Source organism: Falco rusticolus, chromosome 13 (assembly GCF_015220075.1).
Source record: "Falco rusticolus isolate bFalRus1 chromosome 13, bFalRus1.pri, whole genome shotgun sequence".
NCBI lineage: Eukaryota > Metazoa > Chordata > Aves > Falconiformes > Falconidae > Falco > Falco rusticolus.
The window spans coordinates 1,128,779-1,155,679 of NC_051199.1; the positions used below are offsets into that span (position 1 = coordinate 1,128,779).

The following is a 26,901-nucleotide window of genomic DNA, read 5'->3' on the forward strand; positions in this document are numbered from 1 at the left end:
GACATATACCATGTGGAGGTGGCAATGGAAGGGCACCATCCCCCCAAGCCCCACAGTGCTCCCCTCACTGGCTCCGCTAGCTGCTCCTACCTGACCCGAATCTCTTGGATGTCAGGCACCAGCAAACGCTGGGGCTCCTTCTCCTCCTCAGGCCGGCGGGCTGGGGACTTCTTCTGCTCTCCTTCTACTGCAGGCTCAAGGTCAGGGCTCTCTGCCCTGGAAGAGACCTGGGGGGGTCTGGGGAGGAATGAGAGGCCAGGGTGTAGGAGGAGTGACAGCTGGAGAACACCCATCAGCCAGGACCACTTGGTAAAGCTGCGTTAACCAGGGGCCGCTGGGGCATCACCCAAACCTCCCAGCTACCTTCTTACCTGACCTCCATGGCGTTGTAGTGTCCTTCCACCAGTGACGGGCAGGTTGAGGAGGGGGTGAGAGTGGTGACCCCAAGGGCTGGCATGGAGGGGTCTCTCATCAGGGTCACAGACATTTCGGACAGCTGTGGAGCAGCAAAGGTGTGGACTCAGGTTTCTGCCCCAAGCCAGGCACAGGCAAAAGACCAGGTGCCTGCTCATACAGGGAGAGGCAAGACCTCCAGCTGGTGGGGTCCTCTCCTGGCATGGTCCCAAGAGCCACCAGCTCTGGGAACAGCAGGGCAAGTGGAGGGATCAGGGACCCCAGAGCAGGGACCACTCGTACCATGGTGCCCATCTCGCCCCTGCCCAGCCAGGCCCCTCCAGCCATGCATTCCCCCCAGCCTCCGCCAGCCTGGCAGAGCCCAGGGCAGTGGCAGTACCTTGCTCTCACTGGCGCTAATGCAGACGTGGCTGTGGCTGTACTCCCTGTTGAAGGTGTGTGTGAGCAGGCGTAAGCACTGTGGAGAGAGGAGGATGGTGAGGCAGGAGCCATCTTCCCCCACCCTCTTCCCCCCACTCCTCCTGGGCTTTCTCCTGCTGCAACTCCCTACTGCCCCATGGGAGCCTCTTCCCAGCTTCATCCCCATGACCTGGGGATGCTGCAGGACGGTACCTTCACGGCCAGCTCCTTCTGTCTCTCGCTGGGGGTCTCAGCGGGAGAGGTGCGGCCCTCAGGGGCCCCGTCAACAGAAAGCGGGGTAGAGACGCAGGAGGTGCTTCGGGACTCGGAGTCCTCACTGGAGCAGGGGGACAGGGTCTCCAGGCCCAGGCGCTGGGTCGTCTCCAGCTTCTCACGCAGGAGCAGGTAGTGCCTTGTCTTCTCCACCTGGACACAGGCAGCCAGGCTCAGGGGTGGCTCCTTCCCCGCCAGCATCCTTTCGAGGACCATGCTCCCCAAGACCCATTAACCCCATCTGTTCATTTGCTCCAGGTCTGCTGGGACCTGGCTACCAGCAATGCACAGGAGAACATGGGCAGCACAGCCCCGCTCCAGTCTCTTCCTGCAGCCCGGGGTGGGGAATCCCACCAGGACCGGCAGGGTGAGGGGCTGAGCTGCGAGTTGCATTGTCTCAGCTGATTTCTAGCCCCAACTCTTACTTCTTGCAGGAGGCTGAGTTTCTCCAGCTCCCACTGATGGTCGAGGATGAGGCTGTCGCTGCGGGGCCGCCAGCCAGCCAGGTTCTCCTCTCCCCGCACATAGGCTACAGAGGTGTCCAGCACACGCCGGCGCCGTCTCTGCATACCTGCAGGGACAGACACACAGCTGGGGGGACAGATGCACGGCCTCGACCCCGACCGCCATGCTGTGCCCTCTGGCCCCACAGTGAACACCCAGGCAGAGGCACGGCACCCACCTGGGCTGCCAGCGTCAGCCACACAGCAGAGGCTGAGCTCATAGACTCCCGTCACACGGTTGCTGCGAGCAAAGGGAGACGAGGTGTTACCAGCTCTGCCCCATCCCTGTGCCCTGGTTATTTTGCCCAGGCTGCTGGGATGCCCCAGAAGGGCTCCAGTCCCTGGGTGATGACTCTTCTCCCTCAGAAAGACAGGCGCATCCCAGTACCTCTCAGAAGCCCGCAGGCTGCCACTGCCAAAAAGGTTGCGGATGGAGCGGGAGGCAGGAAGCTTGGCATCCCGGAGTAGAAAAACCATGCAGAAGTCTTTGGTGATGACGGCAGGCTTGAGTGCAGTTCTCCATCTGCAGCAGGGCAAGGGAGAAGGCATCAGGGGGGGCTGTGGTTTTGGCAGCCCAGTGGATTTCTCCCACCCCTGGTACCCAGTGGTTTCCACTCCCAGGGCCCCACAGGGCCCCCAAGCTCCAGGCTGAATCCTGCACCCCGTAAGCAGCAGTGCCAGCTAAGGAGGGGTTCACACTGCAGTGGGGGAAATACCAGACTTTGCTGGCATTATAATGGCCCGAACTAAGGTCCTTGCCTCAATGTAGGCAGAAAGAGTGATGTAGATTTTCTCCCGGTACGGGGTGACACGGTTGAGCAGCAGCGAGGTTGTGCATGGAGCTATCCCACGCTGTCTCAAACTGGTAGAAGCTCCTGCCGAAAAAAAAAGCAGAGCCGGTAAACAACCCCCCCAGAACCCAGGCAAGCGAGCAAGGAGATGCCATCGTCCCCCCCTCCACAGCGCTGTGACAGACCTGCAAGGACACATGGACCATGCACACGCAGCAGGGACAGATGGGGACAGCCACTCCAGAGGACACAGGCTCAAGGCAAAGGGGGACAAGGCATGGTGGGAGGGGGATGCGGCATCCTCAAAACAGCCGATGGACCAGTGTTTTGGGGAGGAGGGACCACGGGAGGAGTGGAGGCTCAGCTGGGATGCAGGCAAGGCAGGGCAGGCTGAGAAGGCAAAGGAGGGTGCATGCCCCACCCCCGTGCTCAGAGTGGCGGGGTGCCACCCCCAACATACCCGGGCCAGGTCCCCACTACCCAGCCTGGGACACGCAGCACCTCCTGGCCCCCACCAGAAGCAGCTGTCACCGTTCTGGTGACAATGGCCAGAAGGGAAGGGAGGTTGCACTAAGGGGTTGCTGCCACCCCGCCCCTGAGAGAGCAGCCCCCACGGCCAGCCACATCCCCTTCCCCAGGGCTGCCCCGTCTGCCAGTCTGCACCCCAGAGGGACCCAGGGACCACTAAATCAGTGGCTGGCCCCTGTTGGGCTGCATCCCCCTGCTCCTGCTCTGCCCTTGCCAGCCCCATTCCCACCAGGCTGCCTTGCTCCCCTCACTGTGTTCTCCATGGCTCCCAGGCTGGGGGAAGGGGTCAGGGACACCCGGCCCCATTCACCCTGTGCCTGTGGGGTCCCATAGAGGACGGTGCAGCCACCAGAGCAAGAGTGGGCAATTGCCCTTTTTGGGTCAAGCAATTGAGGGTGGAGGAAGCAGGAGGTAACTCCAGCTTGAGAGCATGGGGGATCCATGTTTCACCCCCTGCCCTACTCCTGGGCTCCCTGCTAGGCCAGCCCCCAAAGCCATCCAGAGCTGCCACAGCCCAGGCTCCCGCCTTGACCATCCTGAGGAAGCTGTGGCTCAGTGATATCTCAATGAGGATGCTTCGGCACATCCCTGAAGCAGCATCCAGGCAGCTGAGGGGCTCTTTTAGAAAGAGCCAGGGCAGCCAGGGGGAGTGGGAAGAGGCTGTCAGCTGTGACTGCCCCCATTTGGAGAAAAGGGGAGAGCGACACTTTCAGGTGTATAAAATACATTAAAAAAAAACCCGCATGAGACAGAAGCCAAGGTGAGGGATTGCTTTGCAGACACAGGTCGCTTGAGAAGAGAGTACTCCCCCAGGGAGGAGGAGAAGAGGAGCCTCAGGAGGGTGGAAAGAGCAAAAAGCAAAGGGAGGAGGCCGAAAGAGAAAGAGAGAAAGCAGGAGGGACCAGACCAAGCGGGTGCGTGCGAAATACCTAGTGTCATTTCCGAACGAAATGGCTATAAGTGGAAGGTGACCCAAGGACAAACACACACACGTACACACACAGAAAAACGAAAGGTCAGAAAGCATGTCTGTACAGCGCTGGCACAGGAGCAGGGCTGTGAGGAAGGGGAGGCTTGGCCCCATATCAGCACCACTGGCTGAAAGAAGCTCCTGCTTAGCTAGACCCCCTAATTGGAGCCCAGAAGGAGCTCAGCGAGGGCAGACAGACCTGGGTGAAACCCTCTGCCTTACTCATGGTCCAGCAGCTGGGAAGTGAACACATTCCTCCTCATCCCCTGTACTCTGCCTCCCCTTGCTGCTGTCCCAGGGCAAGGAGCTCCCACCCCGTGCAGCCCCTTAGGAAGGTGCCCACTGAGGGGGGACCACCATCCCACTGTCAACCCATGCAGTGGAAGATGATTTCTTGGCCCATCCCCTGGTTCGCAAGGGAGACCATCACTGTGCCAAGAGCTCACAGGCAATGCCAACGCAAGCCATATCCTGCAGCTGGATCTGTGCTGGATCCATCCCCCTGCACCCCAGGGGTTACACCACAACAGTGCCAATGGAGGGACAGCTCTGACCTAGGGCATCTCCCAGCTGGACCAACTTCTAGCTGCTGTAGGGAGGACAATCTCCCAGGAACAAAGCTACAGAGCCCACCAGGACTTGGGACACCCCATCCCCTGTCTCCCAGATGCATCCTCCTCTTCTGCTGTGAGGGCAGGGTGGTGGGACAACCCCCTCCTCTGCGGCCTCAGCAAGGCTCCCATCCAGAGGTGGGTGGCAGTATTCAGGTCCGGCAGCTTGTGCCTACGCACCACACACCAGGCTCACCCTGCAGTCCCAGCTGAAGCCCCCCATCCCAAAACAGCCGCTCCCCTTGTTACACAGGGGTATAACAGTCCATGCCACATACGGGTGCATACACCCACCATTGTGCTTGTGTACAGACGCACACTGCCCATATGCCGCACCTATACCTGCGAGACTACTGTGCACGGGACAGGCAGCCATGGCGTGTGCCGCCACACCACCCAGTGTTACTGCCATCCTTGTCAGGTGCCCAGGCGAGGGCTGGAGGCGCTCTGAAGCCCCCACCATGGCTGCCACAAGCCTTGCGGCTACTCCCAAGTGGTGCCAGGGGCCAAGATAGGACTGGGGCAGGAGGCAACAGGGGGGCGGCACGCTCAGTGCTGGATGCCAGAGAGATGGGAGAGCAGCGAAGTCAAAAAGCAAGAAGAAAACCCAAATCAGGCGACGGGGGGCACAGGCGTGCGAGGGGGAGCAGCAGCCAGCGAGAGCGTGGCCCTAACAAATAGCAAAGGGGCCGAGTGAGCGAGAGGTGCCAGGGCAGGGGGAAGGAAGGATGGGGCATTTGGAGGGATGGGGGGCTGGATGTCCAAGTGCTGCCTCAGGCAGGAGTGAACGCACTGAGGAGAGGAGGGAGAAAGAAAGAAGGGAGAGAGAAAGGGGGGGGAGGGTGGAAAAAAAGCCAATGGAAACAAATAATACCTAGGCATATCCGAATCAAGAAACTGCCTGCAAAAACACAAAACAATCACATGGTTAGTGTGGGCTCAGATGGGCGGCAGCAGGGGAGAGAAGCGAGGGGGAACCCTGAGTGCTGCCCCCCATGCCTCCTCCCTGGGCACTCACTGCAGGGATGAATGAATGCTGGAGAGGGAGCTGTATTGGCTGCTCCCCCAGTCTCCTCATGAGTGGCTCTGGGGAACTGGGGAGGCTGGGGGCCGGGGGGAGCCAGGGCTGCTCTGGGCAGTGGAGGCTGCATGGTGTAAGGCAGCGAAGCAGGGAGCGCAAGCAGCCAAGGAGGAGAGTGAAGTGGGTCCTGGCTCTGCCCACTGCCCTCCCTCTGCCCATCCTTGCAGGCTGCTGGGGCCAAAGCATACACACCTGCATGCCAGATGGAAATAGGGGGGAAGTTGCATGCCCCTCAGCATCCTGCAGGAAGCTGGCCGCCCCCTCCTCCCCCTGCCTAGCCCTCAGCAGGCTCGACAGGATGGATATGGGACAGATACGACGTGCACACCAGCCCGCGGCCCCAGATCAGGGGTGGCCCTGAGACGCAGACCCTCTGAGTGTGCAGGTAAGTTGGGCTCTTGCCAAATCCAAGCCCCGAATCTGCCTGCTTCTCCCCACACCCTGAGCAACCCCCAGCCTAAGCTGTGTCCCCTTGTCCTGCAGGACCTGCAGGGGGAAGGCAGAGCAGGAAGCACATCCCCCCTGCCAGGCTACGCCAGAGATGCTTTAGATCCTATATGGCTGCACCTGGGACCAATCAGCCAGAGCAGGAGCTGAAAAACAGCACAGCCTCAGGAGCCTGTGGGCGCCTCAGCCACCCAGCTCTCAACAAAAACTGCCACAGTTTGGCCAGGCCAGGCCAGGCCCAACTTGCCCGACTGACCTCACTCTGTTGTCCCTGTAGCTGTGCCAAAGTGCCCAGTCTGACACTCATACACATACCCAACCCTGTGATTTGGCTCTGCTGCCCTGGTACTGCACGCTTGTCACTCCACCATGCCCAGGAGTTGCCCTGGGAGTGCTCCAGGGTGGCACCTCCCATCCAGACCCCCATCATTCCCCTCAAAAACACCCTGCCTTCGAACAGGCCACCTTGGGACAGCGCTGACCCTGAAGAAAACAAGGAGAAAAGCGATCCCCGCTCCCTGCTGGGATGCTCCTACACTGGCTACCACCATGTGCGCAGCCCAGGACCAGTTCCGCTGCTCCCAGTGCTGCCAACAACCATCCCCATCTTGTCGCGGCTGCCCGCAGGCACACATTCTGGCCAGGGACCCCTGCCAGCCCCCCAGGTTTCACCAGCAACCCTGGTGCAGAGGAGAGCTCTGCCCTCCACATGCACCACTCCCCCCTGCCCCCCACAGGACCCAGCCAGGGAGATCTTGGAGATAAAAAACCTCCAGCCCTGCTGCTCCCACACCCCTGCCAAACCCATGGCAGGGGTGGGACAGCCCGCCCCACAACAGGCATCCCCACAGCAGTGGGGGATGGCTTTTCTGCAACACTCCCACAAAAATGGGGACCTGCCACGGGCACCAAGCAGCCTTTCCAGCACATTTTCTGGGATGCAGAGCAAACAGCCCTTTGTGGCAGGTCCCCTCCAACCACAGGGTCACTACATCCTTCCAGCACCAGCACCGGCACCAACCAGCTCTGCACCTGGCAGTCACAACCATCACGGGAGAGCAGGACACCCACCCAAATTCCCTGTAGTGCCAAAGCCCAGTGCGGAGATGGTTGGGTGAAGAGAAGGAAGAGGGCTGGTGGCTTTGAACCCCAAGACCCTCTGCAGCTCCAGAAACCACCTGCCCTGATGCAGCAATGGGTCAGCAGGACCCTGTGGAGGAACCAAAAGCCCCCCCCAGGGGAAGGAGGGGCTCCCCACATCTTCCCCCAGCCCTCACCGCAGCAGGGGAAGAGCAAGAGAAGCAGCAGCACGCACCGGTCATCCTGGGAGGGGTGGATGTACCCAGAGGAGAGGATGTTCAGAGACAAAATGTTGGGGTCAATGAGAGACTCATCTGCTTCTGGGGTGTTGCGGATCCGACCTGCAGGAGCAGCAGAGGGACATCTCTCAGGCAACAGCTGATGGCTCTGTGAGGGTCCACCATGAGGGGCAGAGGTAGCCGTCTGCCTACATCCCACAGCAGCCCCCTCATCACAGGCAACAGCTGCCTGGTGCTTGGCCACTCAGCGCTTGAGGTCCTGGTCCAGCTCCTGGATGCAGTGGCCAGGACAAAGGCATCCTGTCCATGCGGCATCCCAGTGTCACCTGCCAGGCAGCCACCACTTTGTGGGAGGGGAGACAAGGTATAAAGCCCCATGTGGGAATGTGGGTGAGAAACAGTTCGAGAGGATGCTTGGGAACTCAGTGGGCTGAGGGTTGCTCACAGCCCACCCAACCTGATTTGGCTTACCCACAACCAGCTCACGCACTTCCTTCCAGCGGATGAGGCTGCCCGTTTCATGCACCAAGGTGACGGTGATTCTCCTCTGGATGCCCTGAGACCCACAAGGCCAGAGAGAAGGGACAGTGGTTAACACAGCTGCCAGTAGGAGCCAGAGCCAAGACGGCACCTCAGGGAGAAAGTACCTGGTGGAGAAGGAAGGTCCCATGGCATGGCATGCCTCCACGGTGGTCCACAACAGCAGGAATGTAGCTGGAAGAGAGGATTGCGGCATGACATAGAGGCCTGTTGGCCTGCCTGGAGGTGCTGAGCACCAGGCAGATCACCACGCTGCCTCCCTCTCCCCTTTCTGGCAGGACTTACTCTCCGTTGGCCTCCAGCTCACAGATCTCAAAGAAGACCATCAGGTCATACTTGCACTGGCACGGACCAGCGCTGGGCCGAGTCATGGTGCTCAGCTTTGTCGCAGGCACTGTGGTGGGTCAGAAAGACAGCTTAAAGGGTGAGCTTGCCACCGATGTTTGGAATGAGGCATGTGATGGCAGGCAGGGTAAGGGGCAGAGCAGGTAGGGACCATGGGGAGACACATGGAGGCAGGTGGCAGCAAGGCAGGAGGGAATGCATAGAGGGGGACAGCGCCATCCCGGGGACCTTGCTGACCACTGGCATGCCTTCTGCCACGCCCAACACAGGGCAGCAAGGGTGTCAGGATGCAGCTAGCCTCACCCATCCCCAAGATGCACATTCTGAGCCCGCAGCCCTGGCACTAACACATCTCAAACCATACAGCACCTCTCCAAGGGTACCACTCAAGGACAGCCGTTTGGGGACAGCCACTTGGGAACAGCTGAAGGGAGGCTCCGCCAGTGCTGGTGCGGGGACTCCACAGCAAACCACAGTGCTCAGCCAGGCCCCCACAACACAGGTCTCAGCAGCCAGAGCACAGTGGAGACCCCATAGCCCCTGTGGGATGGCATGGCTGAGTGGCCACCTGAACTGTCCAGGGCGGGTAGCCTCCTCCCTGCCACTCCACAGGAAATTAGAAGGGGGCTTTGCATCAGCCAGGTACTACCAGAATGGGTGCCAAGGGCTTTAAGGGCTTTTGGGTGCTATGGTCCGCAGTACATTTTGTGGTGCCCTGGGGCCCTAACTGGTTGGTCCCGCTGGGCAAGGGGACCCTGCACCCAGCACAGGGACCACGGACAGGCAGAGGAACAGGCAGCCAGATCCCCTACCTGGTTTAGAGAGCGGCATCACACGGGGGAAGTGGCGCCGGGACGGCCTCAGTGGGCTGCAGAGAGAACCAGCTTGGTTAAAGCATCCACAGGGACTCTGAATCTGGCTAACCTCACCTACTCCCTGGGGCCACCCCATCCTATCACCTGGCCCCTGCTTCTCTGGGTCCCCAGGAGGGTGGCTGCACCAGGTGCCCCCAGTGGCACCCAGGGGCGGCTCAGGGTGCACCTACCTCAGGACGTCCTTGCAGAGGGGTGGGAACGGGTGCTGCTGGTAGTGCCCAAAGACTTCAAATACAATCGGCTGACTCTTGATGTATTCAATGAAGGACTTGGTCACCTCCACAGCGATCTAGAAGAGAAAGAGCCGTCGATGGCACAGTTTAGCTGGGAAAGGGATGCAGCTGGCAACAGCGCCAGGGAGGTGAGAGGGTGCAAGCCTGTCTGATCCCCTGCAGCCCTCACCCATCCCCTTCCCCATGGCCCAAGGATGGTCTCCCCACCAAGACCACCATGGAATCCCAGTCTTTTGGGGTAGAAGGAAGTGGCTTGTGGTCTTTCCCCCACACATCCACCTTGTCTAAGGTTGGCTTAGCTGAGCAGCTGTGACAGGCTGGGAAAGCCAGCAGGAAGATGCTCCCCCAGGGAGAAGATCCAGCCAATGGCCCGGCAAGGACACCAGCAGCCATGGGGGTGAGGGGTTGTGGACAGGGGAGGGGTACGCACATTTTGGACGTGATAGAAACCCAGTGGTGGCCCCCGTCCCGTGTTCTTCAAGGGTTCTGTTGAAAAGGCCTCGTCATGGCGATGGATGAAGCTGTGGAGGGAAGGAAGGTGGCTTGGGGGCTACAGGACAGGGACATGCTGGAGCACGGAGGGCAGAAAAACCAGGAACCAGGACAAGAATCTGCTCCCCCCAGGGCTGCTGCCCACACCCTGGCCTGGCATAGGACCCCCCTGAAGCCGGTGGGACCCTCTCCCTGCTGTTTTCCAGTGACTGAACAAGATACCAGAAAAACACATGGGCTCATCCTGCAGCTCTTGGTTTTGCCTCCCCATCCATAAAGGGCTCAGAGCTTGGAGAGCTGGGACTCCCCAACATTCACCACCAGCCCCGAGGCAATGACCAGAGCACAGTGGGAGATGTGGGGCCAGGAGCCATCGAGGGCTTACTTGAACTGGCAGAAGATGTCTGCATATTCTGCAGAGATGCTGGAGGCTTGCAGGACTGTCACACGGAAAGTAAAGATGCTGCCCAGTTTCAGGTGGTCCAGAGCTGTCTCCAATGGCCCATCCGGCACAGGCTTCTCTGGACTGTCCAGGAGAAGGTCCTCTGGGGTCACTGTGGGGAGGGGAGGGTCCTCAGCAGGGCAGGGGGTTCACCCCCTGTGTCTGCCAGCAGCCCCATGCCAGGGCAGCAGGCTTTTGACACTTGGGTGGGCAACAGGAGTCTGGATGCTGGGGCAGGGGACTGCTCCCCAACCACTTGTCAGCACCCCCTCACCTGCACAGGTGTTGTTGTTGACTTCGTCAGCAGAGGGACCCATGTCGCTGACCTGTCCCTGGCCTTCGACAATGCGCAGTTCCTCCTGGGAGGTCCCCGAGCGAGACATCCCCACCGCTGGGCAAGACTCTGACTGGAACTGTGCCAGGAGCAGTGCTCAGGGATGCCGGTGGTCTGTGAGGTGGTCCCGCTTGCAACCACACCCAGAGTCCCAGGGCACCTCCAGCTCTCCCACCCCACAGCAACCCATGCTGGGACAAGGGCAAGAGCATGGTACAGTGGTGGGTGCCAGAGGGCCAGGGGCTGCCAGGTGGACTGGGAGCACGGTCCCTTCAGCGCGATGCCTGCACCTGGGGGAGCACAGTGGTCCCCGTGGAGGAGCACCACTGTGGCAGGCAGGGCTCCATGGTCCCTAGGCACCCACCAAGAGCTGGCCGCCACCATACCTTCTCAAAGTGCTGGTCATCAAAAGAGATCTTGGCCGTCCCCGACTGCCGCACACCGGAGCCGTAGTCAGGGGCTTCCTCATCCGCTGGGGGATGGATGGTTGTGAGCCGGTGCAGGGGGATGTGGGGGATGCGAGGGGCGTATTCTGGGGGGGAGCCCCCCTCCTACCTGAGATGGCCTGGACGGCCACACGCAGGAAGCCCTTCACCTCGCCCTTCTCGCTGACGATGGCCACGCGATGCACCAGGGGCACAGGATAGAGGAGGTTGCTCAGGTAGACAAAGGCCCTGCCAGAGAGGGGGGGACACACACACACAACATGGGGGGAGCGGTCACTGCCCCCACCCGCGGGTCCCCAGGCGCGGGTGGCACGGCCGCCGGCGGCCGGGATCCCAGGTCACCGCTCACGGCACTACCGCGGCGCTGCAAAGCAAAACTAAAGAGAAAGCAGCCAGGGCCAGCCGAGAGGGGAAGGGGGTGGGCAGCGGGTGGGCAGGTTCTGCAGGCAGGCAGGCGGACAGTGCGCCGCGGGCAGCACCACGAAGCAGACAGGGCTCGCATACCTCTCCGGCTGTCACCTCCGTGGCGGGCAGGGAGGGGAGGGGGGCTGTGCTGGTGCCACTGTGAAGCCGGGAGGGAAGAGGACCTTCTCTGTGGTGAAGAAGCTGGAGCACTAGGGCAGGCGGTGCTGCGACACGACTTGGGGGCAGCTGCGGAGTCACCGTGGCAGGGATGGGGTCAAGTCAGGACGGGAAGGAGGGTGATGAGGGAGGTAGAGGCCGGCAGGAACAAAGGAGGGGAGAGGAGGAGGCCCCGGCTGGAGGCCAGAAGCCTCCAGAGATGAACCTGCCAGGGGGTCCCGGCCCCAGCCCTGCCTGTGGTATCACAAGACTGCTGGTGGCTGCACGTGGGTTCTGCCCAGCTGGGAGGGATGCTGCATGGTGTGGCTGGCAGAATTGGTGGCATATGTCCCCCCACCCCATCCCTTCACACGCATGTGGCTATGGAGTCCTGGGCTGCCCATCACAGGGATGGCATGGCTGGCTTCTCCCCGTGGGTGGGGAAGGAGCTGCCCGCTCCCCGTGCAGCCAGCCTGAACCTCCCCACTGTCCACGGTATCCAGATTGCCAGCACTACCATAGCAAGGTGCCACGCCAGGGTTCAACACGATGGCCACACCATGTCTCTGGCAGCACCTCCCACGAGGCCACAGCTCCCCATTTTGCCTCCTCTTGCCATCCTCCTCAGCCTTGCCACCAGCCAGCCTGCCTTCCAACAATCTTCCTGACACCCTGGTGACAGCGTGCTGTGCCCTCCATGGTGACAAGCCACTTCGGTGCTGAGCTTCCTGCCAAGAGGTATAAGCTACCCTTGCCTGCAGGGCAGCACCATTCCCAGTGAGAGGCTGTGTGGGGTGCCCAGCACCCCAACCCAGGGCAACCACAGGCATCTTGACATGCAGCATATTTGGGTGTCATGGGGAGGGATGGTGCTGGAGCTGGCCAAGACACTCCTGCTTCAGGAGGGTCCCATGAGGGTTGCATCTCCAGGAGGCTGGCAGTGCTGCTCGTGATGTCCCAGCCTTGCAGGTGCCTTTGCAGACATCCAGTAGTACCCAAAAATGCTTAGGGAGCTCCTGCAGCAGGACCCAGCCCTGCACTTGCAGCCCAAGCCCCAAAGTCCGGATATTCCCCTTGCTCTGGTGACTCCCATTGAACTCCAACTGCTGCTTGAGGCTTTTTCCACCCAAAGCATCTCCAGTGTCTCAAGTTGTGGAAGCAAAGGTGATGCCCCATCACTGTCTCCTGCTGGGCCCAGCTCACTCCATCTCTTCTCGGAGACCACCAGGGACAAGTGGCTGGACTGTGCCAGGGCTTCCTGGCAGGACCGCGTGCCTAGGGTAGAGCCCACAACTGCGGGGATGTCTCGAAAGTACGGGGATCTGGTTGTGCCTGCTCACTCAAGATCACAGGGCAGCTGGTGTTGAAGCCAAGGGGGTGAAGAGGGGAGGAAAGAGGGAGAGGGAGAGGGTAGGTGCGCAGGGAGGAGCGGGACAAGTGTGTCACTAGAGGAAGGAGGGCAGGGACACTAACCACAAGATTGGTGAGGTGCAAAGATGGCATGCTCAGACCAAAGAAAAGCCTTTCCAAAGGAAGACAAAAGTGAAATAACCCCAATTTTTGCTAAAGCTTTGGAGAGATAGAGCCAGCAGCTAAAAAAAAACCACAAACAAAACCAAAAAACTAAAAAATTAAAAAAAAAAACCAAAAACCTAAAATAAAAAAAGAAAGGAAAAAAAATCAAAGACAAGGATCCAATCATAAACCAATCCAAGCACACTTCACAAGAAATGTGGCCGGCGGAGCTGCTGCGCGGGGAGCCAAACCCAGGGCAGACTCAAAAGAAGTCCGAAGGCGCCGAGCTCTGGGGAACGTGCCCCCGGCACGGAGCAGGGCCGCTGCCGCAGGGCCTTGTTTGGTTTTTTGAGGTGCCCCTGAGAGTTTTGAGGGGGGGGGGGGTTATGTTTTGTTTTCTTGGTTTTTTCAATAAGGAAAAAAGGAAAAAGAAAAAAAAAAAGGGGGAAGAACCCAGCTCTTTCGGTCTGAGGCTGCAGGACTCTTACCACACCTCTGCCCTCTCTGCCTGCACTGGTCCCCCTCTTCCCCACCTCACTGCCCACACCCTGCCCCTCAGGGATAAGCCTGGCTTTAGCACACCAAGGAAGAGGAGCTCCAGCTCCACCCCAGTGAGGGCAGCCCCAGTGGAGAGAGGTTCATCATCATGAGCCCCTCTGGCTCCTGTATGGGGCAGAGGCTCTGGGACCAGCTCCAAGCACATACCCCTCTGGGAAAGCCCTGGAGCAGAGCTAGCAGCACCGCATCCTGTTTTGGGGATGGGCAGAATGTGATCGGCTTTGGCAGCACAGCCAGTTTTGTGGCAGCTGGTGGGTTTCCTCAGGCCAAGACTGATGGAGCCCAGGGGGGTCACCTGGCCAACAGGTATGAGGCATCAAAGCTCTTGTCCTCAGCTGGAGCCGAGGAGGATTTGGAGCCTGTACCCGGGTTCCCACGACCTCCCTGAACAACTCCTGTGCCAAGCTGGCAGGGATGGCCCCAAGCCGAGCACCGGGTATGGGAGGCAAGAGAAAACGCCACTTTTCGAAGAGCCCTCCTGTCCCTCCTGTGCCCAGCTCTCCCCTCACTCCCCTCAGCTTTGTCCTCCGGACCACCTGAGGACATTCAAGCCTCCGCCTCAGAGGGGGCTCATGCTGACCGATGCAGCTGGGATGGCCAAGCCGGTGCCAGAGGCACATGCAGTTTTGAAGTGCCGGCGTGTCACCTGCCACCAGCACCACAAGGAGTCACCCCGAGTCGGGTGGGAGATGGCCCTCCCTGGGACAGAAATGCCCAGGACTAAGACCCCTGTGCAGCTCCCTCAGCTCCTTCAGTGCCAAAGATGCAGCAGAGCTCCCCTTCTCAGGGATCATCCCCAAGACCTGCCTAAAGGGTCTCCAGTGGAGCTGGCACTGTCTACTTTCCCCTGCTACCCCCTGGCGCCGCTGTGCTTGTCACAGCCCTACCTCGGTGGGCATCTCACCGCCCTGCCCGGCGCCCCAGGCTCAGCAGCAATCCCGGCCAGCTGGCCACCCCCTGCGCCTCTGGAACACCCCAGAGGTGGGAGTTGTGTCCGAAAGCAGTTCCCTCATGCGAAAGAGCTAGTTCCTTCCCGGCATGCTCTCCTAAAACCTCACCAACCTTCCTACTAAACTGAACAGGGGGGAGCGGTCGTAAAACGGATCCCGGCCATCACACAGTGGGCACTCCGGAAAGATGTCTTCCTCCAGGTCCTCCGCCTCCTCCTCCTCCTCCTCCTCCTCCTCCTGCCCCTGGTGCTGCTCGTCAGCAGGCTCGGTGATGTCGGAGTCGGGGTTCGAGAAGGTAGGGGAGGGGGTGAGATCAGCCATGCGCTCGCTCATGCATGTGTTGAAAAGAGGAGAGCTGTTGCAGCCAGAGATATCTGAACTAAGGTTAGTACAACAAGATAGAAGACAGGTTAACACCAGCTGTTCCAAACAGAGAGAGCAAGAATAGGAATTTTGCTTTTTTTGGGGGGTGGGCTTTTTTTTAATGAGTTGGGTTTTGGGGCAGGGCTTTTTCCTGCTTAAACCAAAGGACACTGGGAAATAAAGACCTGCCCGTCCGTCCGGTGTGTTTCTAAAGGAAGCTACCAACAGCCATCAGCTATAAAGGGTGGAGAAAAGAGCAACCCAAGGAGCCGGTGCAAATGGTGGGGATTCCCCTCGCTGGCTTTGTGGGCAACGTGGGGACAGAGCAGGCACTGCAGCCTCCACCACTGAAGGGAATCTCTCCACATGCCATGGCACGGGGGGACAACACTGTGGCAGGTGTGGTTGGTTGGGCCATGTGGCTCAGTCCCCTGCTCCCCCTGCCCACCGGGGCAGACCCCTTCTCCAGGGTGGCTCATCCTCGTTGCTGGCATTGCACTCTTCCAGCCAGCAAGTGGGAAGTGCACGGAGACAGGCGGCACATACTGTACAGACGGATGCTCAGACACCAACACATATACATGGACGCGTGACTGTCAGGGCAGAAGTTGCGATGGCACAGGCTCTCAGCCTGCTGGACAGCCATAGCCCCCTGCTTCCCACTGGTGTCAAGCCAAGAGCCCATGCCTCACAGGACTATGTTAGGGCAGGCAGTGGGAGCATTGCCAGCGGCTCATGGGTCTCTCAGGGTCCCAGCAGTCCATGTGGAGGAAAGCCATCGCAGTAAAGATGGGCCCTGACCAGCACCAGGGGGTCAACACATCCTCCCATGGCACGGCCCCAGGGAGACAAACGCTCTGCACATGGCAGAGCTGGCGGCGCTTCCTCCCACAGGGCTGCCTGCGGGTCCCAGCCGTGCTTAGAAGGAGCCAAAGCGCTCACCTGCCAACCAGCCTGAACCAGGGGAAGCGGTCATAGAAAGGATCTCCACCGGTCACCACATTGTCGCAGTCCTCGATGACACTAGAAGGCACTTCTGCTGCACGGTCATACATTTCACGCATTAAGTCCAGGCGTTGCCTGCAGGCAGAGGGGGACACGATGGACAGCTGGGAGAAACCGGGCTGAGGCTGGCCAAGCCCTCCCTGTCATGGGCACCATCCTCCTACCTCAGCTTCTCCAGGGTCCAATAATGTGTCGCCCCATTCTTCTGGTCCTGCACCTCTACGGCCACGATGGTCCGAGGGAACGGCCGCTTTTCCCGGTCCTTGGCGGCATCAGGAGGCAGGAGGTCAGGGGGGAGAGGCGAGTACAGTGTGTCTGTGAGGAGCACGAACTGGAACTGGACCTGGAGAGGAGCAGAGGGAGACAAGTGAGCTGCCTCAGAGGATGGCAGGTGCCATGCGGTGCCTTTAGTGACCCCTTCCTCAGCATTTCCCTGGCTGCCTGTGCTTGTGGCCTCTGCCGTGGGTGCCACAGCATGCCAGAGAGGAGCCTGAGGCACCCACCTTTTTCTTCAGCTCCACACTGATGGCGTTGGCTTCCTTGAGGAAGATGGCATTGCCCCAGAGCAGGTCACGGAGGGAGGTGAACTGGTACCACTTCCACTTCCTAAAGGCCCAGAGGGCCAGCTCAAACTCCCGCTCCGTCCACTGCACTGTGGGGACATGGAGGGACAGTCACCCCACCGCTGGGAGAACAGGGGCACAGAGGTGCCCAGGGGACATGCAGTCCACTCTTCTTGCTCCCGCAGAAAGCATCAAAACCCTGTGGTGGACCTAGCCCTCACCTTCATCTTCAGGTTCTTCCTCTTCCTCATTTGCCTCAGGGTAATACCGAGAGTCCATCTGCTTCTGCAAAGCCTCCAACTTGCTCTCATAGTCCTGGGGGAAGCAGAGAGAGGGATGATGCAGCCCACAAAGTGTGACCTTCCTCCATGCTGCCATGGTGCTTCTCCCCATCTGACAAGCACCTGGCCTTCTCCCTCCTCTGGGTCGACTTATGGGGACAACCCCAAGAACAACAGGTTTGCCCTTGTTTTGGGGACACACAGAGCCACCCTATCCAAAGATCCGCCAGGACTTCAGTCATGCCTGGGAAGCCCAAGGAGGAGCCAGATCCTGGTCACCTACCAGCCTCTGCTGCTCAAGAAGGTAATTCGCCTCCTCCCGCTCCCTCCGGTACTGGTCCTCCAGTTCCTGGAGCCTGGGAGGAACAGGGAAGGAGAGGATGACCAACCTGAAGGTGGATACTCAACTCCCCAACTCTCCATTGCCCCATCCCCTGCACCCTCACCGCTGCTCCATCTCCTGCTTCATGTCGATGCCCTGCTTCTCCAGCAGCTCTCTTTGAGCAAAAGCCCAGTCCACAGGCTCAGCGGGTGTCTCGGCGCATGGGGTCCGCTCCCGCTCCTGCCGAGCCTGCTCGGGGTGGTTAAAGCGGAAGACGTGGCTCTTCCCCATGATGATGCGATTTCCTACAGGGTTACAGGCAGGGTGGAGGAAAAGGACATGGGTTTAATGCAGGACAGCCTACAGGGACCCTGTGGGATGGAGGGAAGTGGGTTAGAGCACCACTGGTGTACCAGCTCCAGGGACCCACCTGAACGCAGGATGCTGGGCTCTGTCACCTTTTTGCCATTCACATAGGTGTCAGCGCCTTCACAGGGCTCCAGGGTCACTATCACTGCAGAGACAGTGGGAGGGGGAGAGGAGGAGTGAAGGTAAGGTGGAAGCAGAGGGATAAATCCTGCACCTCCCACTCTGCTGCTCCTGCAGCCCCAGAAGGCGAGAGCTGCCCCAGTCGGCACCCCAGGTATGGAGTGTGGCACACTGGGGTACCCACCAGCAGCACCCACACCCTGGGTAACCAACAGGGCTCGGCCAACCTCATGTTAATCAGAGCAGTCCCAAGGACTAAAAGCAGCTGAAGACTGAACATGAGAGGAGATCAGAGCCTCCAGCATGCATCTCCAGCCTCCCCAGGCTCATCTCCCAAAACCCTTTCACCCCCAGATCCCATGCGGGGTGGGCTCGGCTCCGCATCTTGGGTGGGGGAGTCATCTATAGTCTGCTCTTCCATCCTGCCCCGACCTCCCCAGCTTGCCTCACCATGGCAGCTTCCACGTGCCTTGCTCAAGCTTCCCTCCCAGCTAGGTGAGGGCCATAGCTCACTCTGGAAGCACAGAGAAGCCACAGCCATGCAGGAGAGCCCCACTAGCCCAAGGAGGGCAGAACTCCCAGCTGGGGGTAGGTCCTGGGGACTGGGGTCCCTGGGGAGGTGGAGCCACTCCGGACAAGGAATACCTTCACCACCGGTTTTGGTGTCGCTGCGGAAAAGGCAGTGCTCTTCCTTAATGAAGTGCCCACTGAGAACGATGTCCTGTCTCTTCTCTGCATCTTCCCGGCCAACCCTGCCAGGGGGAAACCCAGCTTGATCCTTCCTCAAAGCAGCCCTTCCCTGGGCCTCCCCTCCCCAAATCATCCATCAAGCTGACAGGAGCAGCCCTTGGTGCACAGCAGCACCACCATCCCTAATGAGATTGCCAGGCACATACACTTTTCCCACATGGCTACGACACTTTGGGGATGCCCCAGAACGGTGTCCAGCCTGGAGACAGCTATCACCCTACTGCCCACCGAGGCAAGTCAGGCACTGAGATATGGGCTAGGCTCCCACCACTCCATGGGACCTGGCCCTCACCTTGTTATCCCATCCTTAATGTAGTAGAGAAGACACTCGGACATGAGCGGGTCCTCATTCAGGTTGACCAAGTGTGGCGTCTGGGAGAGACAAACAAGGAGTTACCCTGGTATGGCTCATCTACTGAGGGGTGCTCCCAAGGGAGCTGGGAACCCAGCAACACTTTGGGCTGGCCCCTGCACAGGCTCTCCTGCTCTCCATAGCTCTAGGACAACATGCCTAGGCAGGTACTTTTCAAGGGGACTGCAGAGAATGGGATGAGGATGACCTGCCTCCACATGCCCCCTTGCTTTCCTCCTCAAAGGTCTGAGCCCTTGGCGCCCTTCCCCTGGCTGCCTTTGAAAATTTGTGTTGCAAACAAGCCCAACAGGGAGATGAACACTTCCTACAAGGAGTCCTTGATATGGCTTAGTGTCTCCTGGGGCTGGACCTTGCTTACCTGTGCTGCATGCCCATGGGCCCTGGCCTCACCATAGCCCCCAGCTCCACCGCCGGCAGTGTAGCTGAGGCAGAGACATGTCCTGTGCAGCAGCCGGTTTAGGGTAAGGGAACTAAAGGTGCCCATTTTCTTCCACTGATGGTACAAGGACAGATGAAGCACCCAAAAGAGCAGTTCCCAAACTAGAGGTTCAATGAAAAGTAGTGGAGACCTGAAGCCACACCTGCAGGCTGAATTTGACTCCCTGGTCCTAACAGTCCCCTCCCATCACTTTCTTTCCCTGGGTCACAAACCACTTTGATCTTGACAGGAACAGGAAGCTTCTCTCCCGGGCACAGAACTCTCTGGCTGCAGCTAGCTTAGTTCACCCCACTGCAAACTGCTGTGGTTGCACCTTCAGGCAACAGGTCAAGTCCCAGGAGTATCAGTAAGTGAAGTTCTGAGTTTCCCAGAAATAAGAATAGAGACCATAAGAAATGTCTTGCCAGCCTGCTAACACCCAGCAAGCAGAAGTTTCCCCCTCACAACAGTGCTACAAGCCCTGACTGATAGGAGAGACTCACTTCAAATAGTGCAGGAGAGCTGGAGGTCAAGGGAAATGCAGGCTCTCCTCCTCCATGGTGGCTGGCAGGAATAAGCTGGCTATAACATTTAACCTCTGGCCTCTCTGGGCAGACATGTAGTCGTGGGCTCTGAGACTCCTTCAGTTTACAGTTTTTCTCCAGATTTGCAAGGCTGGCTAGTAGAAGGCATATGCTCTACCTTCCACTAAGCTCCTTGGAGAGGTAACCACCCCAGTGATGGCACACGGCAGGACAACAAAGTCCTGCCCTGCTTTGCCCTTAACAAAACAGAGTTTTGCACACTATCGACACTAACTTTCCTTGCCAGCCACTGGAGAAGTCAGAAGAGTTTCCACCCACCAGACAGCTGAAGAGCAAGGAGGAACTAAGACCACCACAGCAATACCCCACCTCCAAGACCAACCTGCTTCGGGGAATAAACCCCCACACTTTCTACACAAAGGTCTGGGGTCCTAACAGGCAGCAGCTGAGACAAGAATGAGAAACAAAGACAGAAGTATATAAATTTGTTCCAAGGCATGCAATGGGAAGGTCCCAAAGCCTTCAGCACTGAGTGCCACCACCCCAGCTGGGACACACATATCTACTAAGACATTTGGCCAAGCCAACGAGCATCAGCTCTCAGAGCATCCCTCAGTGCAGCAGGAAAGCCAAGCGAGCATGCCCTGGTCCTACCAGCTTCTGCCTGCACCTTAGGAGCCTGTGCTGCTCTGCAGGTTTTGCAGGCTTGGGACTGTAAACTGGTATCACCACCACAACAGTTACACAGATGAGTAAGGGGGCATAATGTCCTGTAACTGGTGCTTGGCAGGGTTCACTGGTGCACAAACTCTTTGGGGCATGGCTGGTATTTGCTAAGAAAATACTTTCCAGGATACTACAAGTAATGAAGAGTATGGAATATTTCCACACCCACATTTCTCAGTGAGGATTTGCCAATTTCAGTGGCAGCAATTTCAAATACCCCGAAGTATGGATTTTTAAAAGCTGACACTGAAGTCCAACACAGTGATCAAAAGCGAAGCCCCACCTGAATGGGGACAGCATCCAGGCAATGAGGGCTGGATGTTTAGCCATAAGTTTCCACCAATGTTCGTACCCAGCAGGGTCAACACCTACTTCCCCTGTAGGTTTCAGAGCCAGGAAAAGGCCGGTGAAATACTGGGGGCTGGCCAGCAGTGACAGGGTGGGTTGAAAGGGAGCTGTGGGGGTATAAACCAGCCCTTGTTTGCCAGAAAGAAGAAAGTAAGATGATCCTACCTTTTTAGGAGAGAAAACACCCAAGGTGCCTCCGTCCTCTCTCATGGCCACCCCCATTTCAGCCAGCAACGCTTCCCTGAAGAAGCAAGGGAAAGAGCCTGTCAAAGCCCCATGAGCTCCTGAAGCCAGCACTAGACAAGCCCAGGACAGGACCTGAGCCCGTGGGTTTGACCCACAGGTCATAGCCATAGGGCTTGCTTCAGCTCTCTCTGTGCCTCAAGAGGGTTTCTCAGAGCAGACCATGACCATGCAGGCTAACGTGGTAGGCACAAGGGTGCCTGGGGGGCAGCCAGGTTACAGCTGGACAGTCAAGATTGCCTGGCTGCTCCTAGGAGCTGAATTGCTGTAGGCAAAGTGCAGAGGAGTGAAGATGCCTGGGGAACCCCACCCCACCCCACCTCACCCCATCCCATCCCACCCCACCCACCTCTCCATCCGGATTGCTTCTGTTCTTCGCAGCTTCTCCTCCCATGTCTCATTCAGCTCTGCAATGATCTTCTCAGTTTCCTGGCAAGCACAGGGTTAGCAGGGGGTTAGGGCATCCTACAGGCAGCACACCTGCTCGCTCTGCCAAGCTCTGCCGAGCAGACCGCAGCAGGACACTGGTCCTAGTTCCAGCCTGGTTTAAACAAGCCATGACTGCATTTCACCCACAACTTTCCATCATCCCCATCTTTGAAGAGCGAGGCACGAAAACCAGCCTCTCCATCCCCTTGCTGCCAGTCCACTCCTGCACTATGCTGAGCTGGGAGCACCCGTCTCAAGCCAGGAGCACTTGTCCCACAGGGCAAAGGCGGCAGTCACCCTGCAGGGAGGATGGCAGCACCACATGGACCCTGCTGTGCCAAACCCTCTGCCATCAGCAGTCCAGAACACTGGGCACCTCTGGGTCTGTCCACTCTGCAAGAGTGCACCTGGGCATCACTTCCCATAAGCATCACCCCTAATGGGCTTCCAGAAAACACCAAGCCCCCTCCACAAGCCTCAGTGCAAGAGCGTTGAGCTCAGCCCTCCATCCTGCCTCTTACCTTGAGCCTTTCGATTGCCTCTTCACTGCCTGGAGCAAACATGATGCGCTCGTGGAGGCTGGCGACAGAGGCAGCACGGCTGGACAAGGCTGACAAGGAGGAAGAGGGGCTGATCCCGGCGATGGCATTGGTCACTGTGGAGAGATTGTCATGGCGGTGACTCAGCTCAGCCCTTCTAGCATCATTATTGTTCTCAAAGTCGGACACATCTACGGGTGGGGAAGGAGGGACGGGCCAGGGAAAGGCACATGGACAGGAAGAGAAAGAGAAAGAGAAAGACAGAGACAAGAAAAGCTGTTGGGGGGAAAAAAAAAGAGTGGCTGGGTGTGTTGAGAAGAAAGCCAGGAATTACATGGAAAAGGCACAGGCAACTGCACAGCAGCACAAGCAGCAGCAGGGCAAGGGCACACACATCTCTCCCCCAGCCCAGGCAGCCCCCAGGAGCATGGGGCTGTCTTGGGAAGCAGCTGCTGGAACAGCCCTGGAGACCCGGGCTCCTGGGGCTGCTTTTTTGCAACACCACACCCTGCAGCCATCAGGTCTGGGATCAAACATTTTCCCCAAGAGCGTGCCGCTGCCCCTGTCATCCTCCCCCACTGACGCAGCCCAGGTGGTTTTCCCTGCCCAGGTGCCCCAGACTGCTGGATCTGGGGGCAGGGAATGAGAAGGGAAGGGGAGGAGAAGCAGTGGCCCTCCACCCTACAAGGGGGTCAAGGGAAGGGAGCAAAAGGAGCTGTGGGATCCCCTCGCTGGCAGAGCCCAAGCCCCTGGCCCGCTGATGCAGGGCCTTGGTGGGGCAACCAGAGAGAGTGCGAAGTGAAGGCAGGGTGGCAGCATGCCTATTACAGGCAGCGGCACTTGTCCACCAGCACCCCACACATCGGCTGCCACAGGACCCCACGACAAAGGGACCCAGGTATCAGAGATGCTCCTCCAGCCCTGAGAAGTTGCAGGGGCTCAGCACGCTGAGCCGGAGGCAGGCAGGGCACAGGTTAGCAGGTGCAGCGTTAGTCACCCATCTCCATCAGCCCACATCTGGGAAAGCTGAGCCAGGAAGGGACCAGCCAGGTCCCCGTCTCCTCCATGGGCTCACCATAGCCTGGCTGCACTGCCTGGCCCAGGGCACGAGGGGCAATAGTGCTTATCCACAGGCAAAAACCTCCTAGCCATCACCACAAACCCCTCCACTGGGAGAGCACCGTGCCAGTCCACCCAAGCGCCGTGCCAGGCTCCAGTCCCAACGAGCCCCAGCGCCAGCAGAGGAAGCAGCAGCAGCAGCAGCAGCAACAGAAAACATCATGACAGCATGGACCCCCCGTGGGGATCAAGCCCTCTGCACAGCAGTGGGGAGGACACTGGTCCCTCCAAGCGCTATCCTGAGCCCAGGCACTAACCATGACTCCACCACCATCTCCTTTGCCAGCTCCCCAGGGACAGCCAGCCTGTGGGCAAGTGCCTCTCCATCAGCTACAGGAGCCCTTCCCCATGCTGCACAGGTGCCCCTGGGCGCAGCCTACACCTCCCAAAAGCCATGAAGCAACAGAGAGTACCAGTGATGGGGAATACACACATTTGGATCCTCCTGCAGCAGGATGGGCTAAGAGAAAGAGAGAGAGGGCAGGGAGCGGGGGTAAGACAGAGAGAACAGAACAAGAGTGGGTTCATCTCAGCAGGATATCTGACACCACACAGAGAGGCTACGGACAGGCGCAGCCCCAGGAACATCTTCCTGGCACCTCTGCCGGGCACAGGATGCTGAAAACAGGAGGTGGAGGGTGAGAAGGGGAGGTCTGCTGTGTGTAAAGCAGCTCCTCCTGCTTACAGAAGTGGGCTGGGGGTTACGAACACACATGCAGGGGCTCGCTGGAGGTGTCCCGGCCACACTTCAGCAGTGTGATGCTGCCATGGGCTGGCAGAGCAGGATGCAGGGCAGCTGTGGGGATGCAGCCCTGCAGGCAGGGGGGACTCCAGCCTGCCTCTGCCTGGAACCACTGCCAGAGCACACCGGGTGGTACCTACTGTCAATGATGTCCCCGAGGCCCTGGGCATAGAGAAGGTCACGCAGGCGTGCCACCTCGTCTTTCAGCTCCCGGATCAGCTTGTTGTTGGGGTCCTCATTAATGACGGCGTTGCAGCGGATCTGCTTGGCACGGTCCGCGTACCTAGGGAAGGGCAAAGCCCTGAGTACTGGTGGAGGGGTCAAAGCCCCAGCTACTGGGCAAGCAGGAGTGCCACTGAGCCCCTTCAGCAAGTGATGATTTGGAGGATCCCAGCACCGGGACAACCCTTCAGACTCTTGTCTGAGGTTTCAGGGTCTGCTCACAGCACCCCCCCAGCCAGGGATACCACAGAGGTGAGGAGAGCATGTGGCAGTGCTTAGGTTTCAGAGACCCCCCTGCCCTTGCCTGCTGTGGGGGACAGGTGTACTTCTTCCTACCTGAGGGTGCTGAGGGTCTCATCATAGTTGATGTCAGCAGGACTCAGAGCAGCGACCATGGCTGTCCTGGAGTTTCCCCCTGTACCGAGAGATACACCTGTATCAGGGAGATGCTGGTCCCCATGCCAGCCATCACCCTCCACTCGGCAGCCATGCCCGCCACCAAACCCGTACCTCCCACCCACATCCTCACCCAGGTTCTCCCGCAGCAGCCAGGTCAGCACTGAGTCCCGGTAGGGGATGAAATCTGTCTTCTTCTTCTTTTTGTTCTGGGGGACGGAGAGTGGAGGGAAGAGCTGTCAGGCTCCCTGTTCTTTTCAAAGGGAAGGTGACAGCTGGTCCCCAGTCACGGGGACTCAGAGGATGGCTCTGCCCAGCAACTGCAACCTTGGGCAGCTCTGCTTAGCTCCACAAGTCCTGCCTGTGAAATGTCCTGCCTGGACCAAGGATGGTGTTTAACACCAGGTACTGAAAGCCACCAGGTGAGGAGGGTGAGAAGGATGCTGAGGGCTCTGCCAGCCCCCAGGAGAAGCATGGCTTGGGTCTGGGCAGAGCCTCAACCCCAAACCACTCTGGAACCCACTCCCACCCAACTCTGCTAAAAAACAACCCCCACTTCTGCAGCCTGACCAGGGCACCTACCTTGTTTGGCCCCGAATCCTGCAAAGAAAGCAGAAAGGTTGTTTAAGTGAGCTGCTCCCCTCCTCAGCACGCACCACAGCTGCCCATCCACAGAGAGCGGCAGGCACACCCCATGGAGATGGCAGCCTCACCAGGCCACCTTATCCCAGCCCCAGAGACTGCTTGGGATGGGTCTGCCCATCCCTCAGAGCCAGGATGCTCCATCCCTCAGAGTTGAGCCCATTCCCCTGTGGTGCCACTGCTTGTCTGCACTCTAGCTACCTACCATTTCAGCCAGGGCAGAGATGACTTTCCCCAGTGTGGTCAAGGACTTGTTGATGTTTGCACCTTCCTGGTGGAAAGAGGAAAAACCCGGATGCTCAGGCCCCATTTCATAGTAGCACTGAAGCCCAGTACACCAGGAGGATGAGGAATTCCCAGTATGGGGCGAGCACAGAGCAGCTGGTCTTACTGTGTAACCAGCATCTTCCAGCCGGGACTCATGGACCCCGGTGGAACTGGCACTGGGCGGCTTTCAAACAAAACCCAGTCAAGGATTTTGGCAGCATATTGGGCAAGGAACCAGGCAAGGAAAGATGGGGACAGGGGGGCAGGACATGGTGTCCCCACTGGCAGAAGGGGACCTCACGCCAGCTCTCACCTTTAGTCTTGTGCCCTTCGCACCAGTGGAGTCGGCTCGCTCACTCCCTGCCAGGTCCACCAAGCTAATCTTGCTGACCTGCAGGCAGAGACGAGGCTGTCAGCCCTGGCAGGCACAGCAAACCAGGCCCCAGCGCACAGCCAAGGATGGATGGAGCAAAGACTTGTTGCAAGGTGACACTGCTCTGAGGGCAGAGGTGGGCTCTGCGGGGTCACCCCAGCCAGGATTTGGCCAGCAGCAGAGCTAACAACCTTGCAGGCAGGGCTGGAGGGCACCAGCTGCCAAATACCCCATTCAGGGGCCGGTACTTCAAGGGACTGTGGGCTTAGTGTGTGCCTGGGACTCATCTCCATCCCGTTTCAACCCTCCATCAGGCCACACCATCTCATCCCAAGTGCTGTTGATAGCACACCAAGCCCTTGATGAGTCCGTGCGGGTACCTCTGAGTCCGCCAGGCTCTGCTCTCACCTTCTCAGTGGTGATGTCCGTCTCAGCATCATGCCGCTTCTGTGTGAAGATAATGTTGAACACAGCATGGGAGCGGCTGCTGGTCTCATTCATGTTGGTGGCAGCCACCGTGCTGTGGGAAAAGGACAGAGAGATATGACACTCTGCAGGGGACACTGGAGTGGCTGGTGATGGGGCCAGGGCTCATTTCAGGACAGGGTACATGATAGGAAGGCAATTCTGGAGGACAGAAGAGGACTCTGGAAGAAGATGTGCAGAAGTCCAGTTTTTTTCCTGCTGGCTCCAGGGCATTTTGAGAGCAGAAAGGAAGTAATATGAAAATAAGTGGTGGGTACTCAACGCTCGGATAGGAGGGGACTTCCACCTCCACACCAGCCAGACTGCCAAAGCAAGGAAGTTAATAAGCAGGACCTTCTGGACACATCTGCAAACTCTACGAATCCTGGCCATGTCCTGCTTCCCCAACTCACCGGGCCTTGTTCCCAGAGTCCATGAGGTCCTGGATGTCATTGTAAGAGGTCACAGCCAGCTTGGAAAGGTCCTCAACATACGGGCCCATAAGGGGATGCTCCCTCACCCGCAGGTTCCCCTTGTTCTTGGGGTTCAGGAGGTCCCTCACGCGCTCACAGTATATCTCCATGTAGCTCACCTACAGCAGAGGGCACAGGCAGGGCTAGTGGCCAGCAGGACATGGATGCTCAGCACACAGAC

The 26,901-nt window shown here is 58.9% G+C and overlaps 1 protein-coding gene across 1 annotated transcript in view; it reads right to left on the reverse strand.

Moving 5' to 3' along the window:
- Window positions 1-26,901, reverse strand: part of KIF1A (kinesin family member 1A) — a 42,040-nt gene that overhangs the window by 3,795 nt on the left and 11,344 nt on the right. The window contains 43 exon segments of the mRNA XM_037406262.1: window positions 91-237; window positions 372-496; window positions 794-871; window positions 1,027-1,239; window positions 1,512-1,657; window positions 1,769-1,830; window positions 1,978-2,093; window positions 2,095-2,112; window positions 2,349-2,417; window positions 2,419-2,464; window positions 5,364-5,390; window positions 7,333-7,438; window positions 7,808-7,892; window positions 7,984-8,050; window positions 8,162-8,270; window positions 9,034-9,089; window positions 9,267-9,385; window positions 9,760-9,850; window positions 10,207-10,375; window positions 10,538-10,676; window positions 10,984-11,069; window positions 11,153-11,271; window positions 14,740-15,006; window positions 15,933-16,070; window positions 16,160-16,338; window positions 16,499-16,647; window positions 16,780-16,873; window positions 17,123-17,195; window positions 17,286-17,466; window positions 17,592-17,675; window positions 18,296-18,402; window positions 18,693-18,772; window positions 20,976-21,051; window positions 21,403-21,482; window positions 22,004-22,137; window positions 24,023-24,165; window positions 24,441-24,519; window positions 24,634-24,709; window positions 25,083-25,100; window positions 25,348-25,413; window positions 25,723-25,800; window positions 26,191-26,302; window positions 26,661-26,839. Of these exon segments, the coding sequence (XP_037262159.1) occupies window positions 91-237; window positions 372-496; window positions 794-871; window positions 1,027-1,239; window positions 1,512-1,657; window positions 1,769-1,830; window positions 1,978-2,093; window positions 2,095-2,112; window positions 2,349-2,417; window positions 2,419-2,464; window positions 5,364-5,390; window positions 7,333-7,438; window positions 7,808-7,892; window positions 7,984-8,050; window positions 8,162-8,270; window positions 9,034-9,089; window positions 9,267-9,385; window positions 9,760-9,850; window positions 10,207-10,375; window positions 10,538-10,676; window positions 10,984-11,069; window positions 11,153-11,271; window positions 14,740-15,006; window positions 15,933-16,070; window positions 16,160-16,338; window positions 16,499-16,647; window positions 16,780-16,873; window positions 17,123-17,195; window positions 17,286-17,466; window positions 17,592-17,675; window positions 18,296-18,402; window positions 18,693-18,772; window positions 20,976-21,051; window positions 21,403-21,482; window positions 22,004-22,137; window positions 24,023-24,165; window positions 24,441-24,519; window positions 24,634-24,709; window positions 25,083-25,100; window positions 25,348-25,413; window positions 25,723-25,800; window positions 26,191-26,302; window positions 26,661-26,839 (4,586 nt within the window).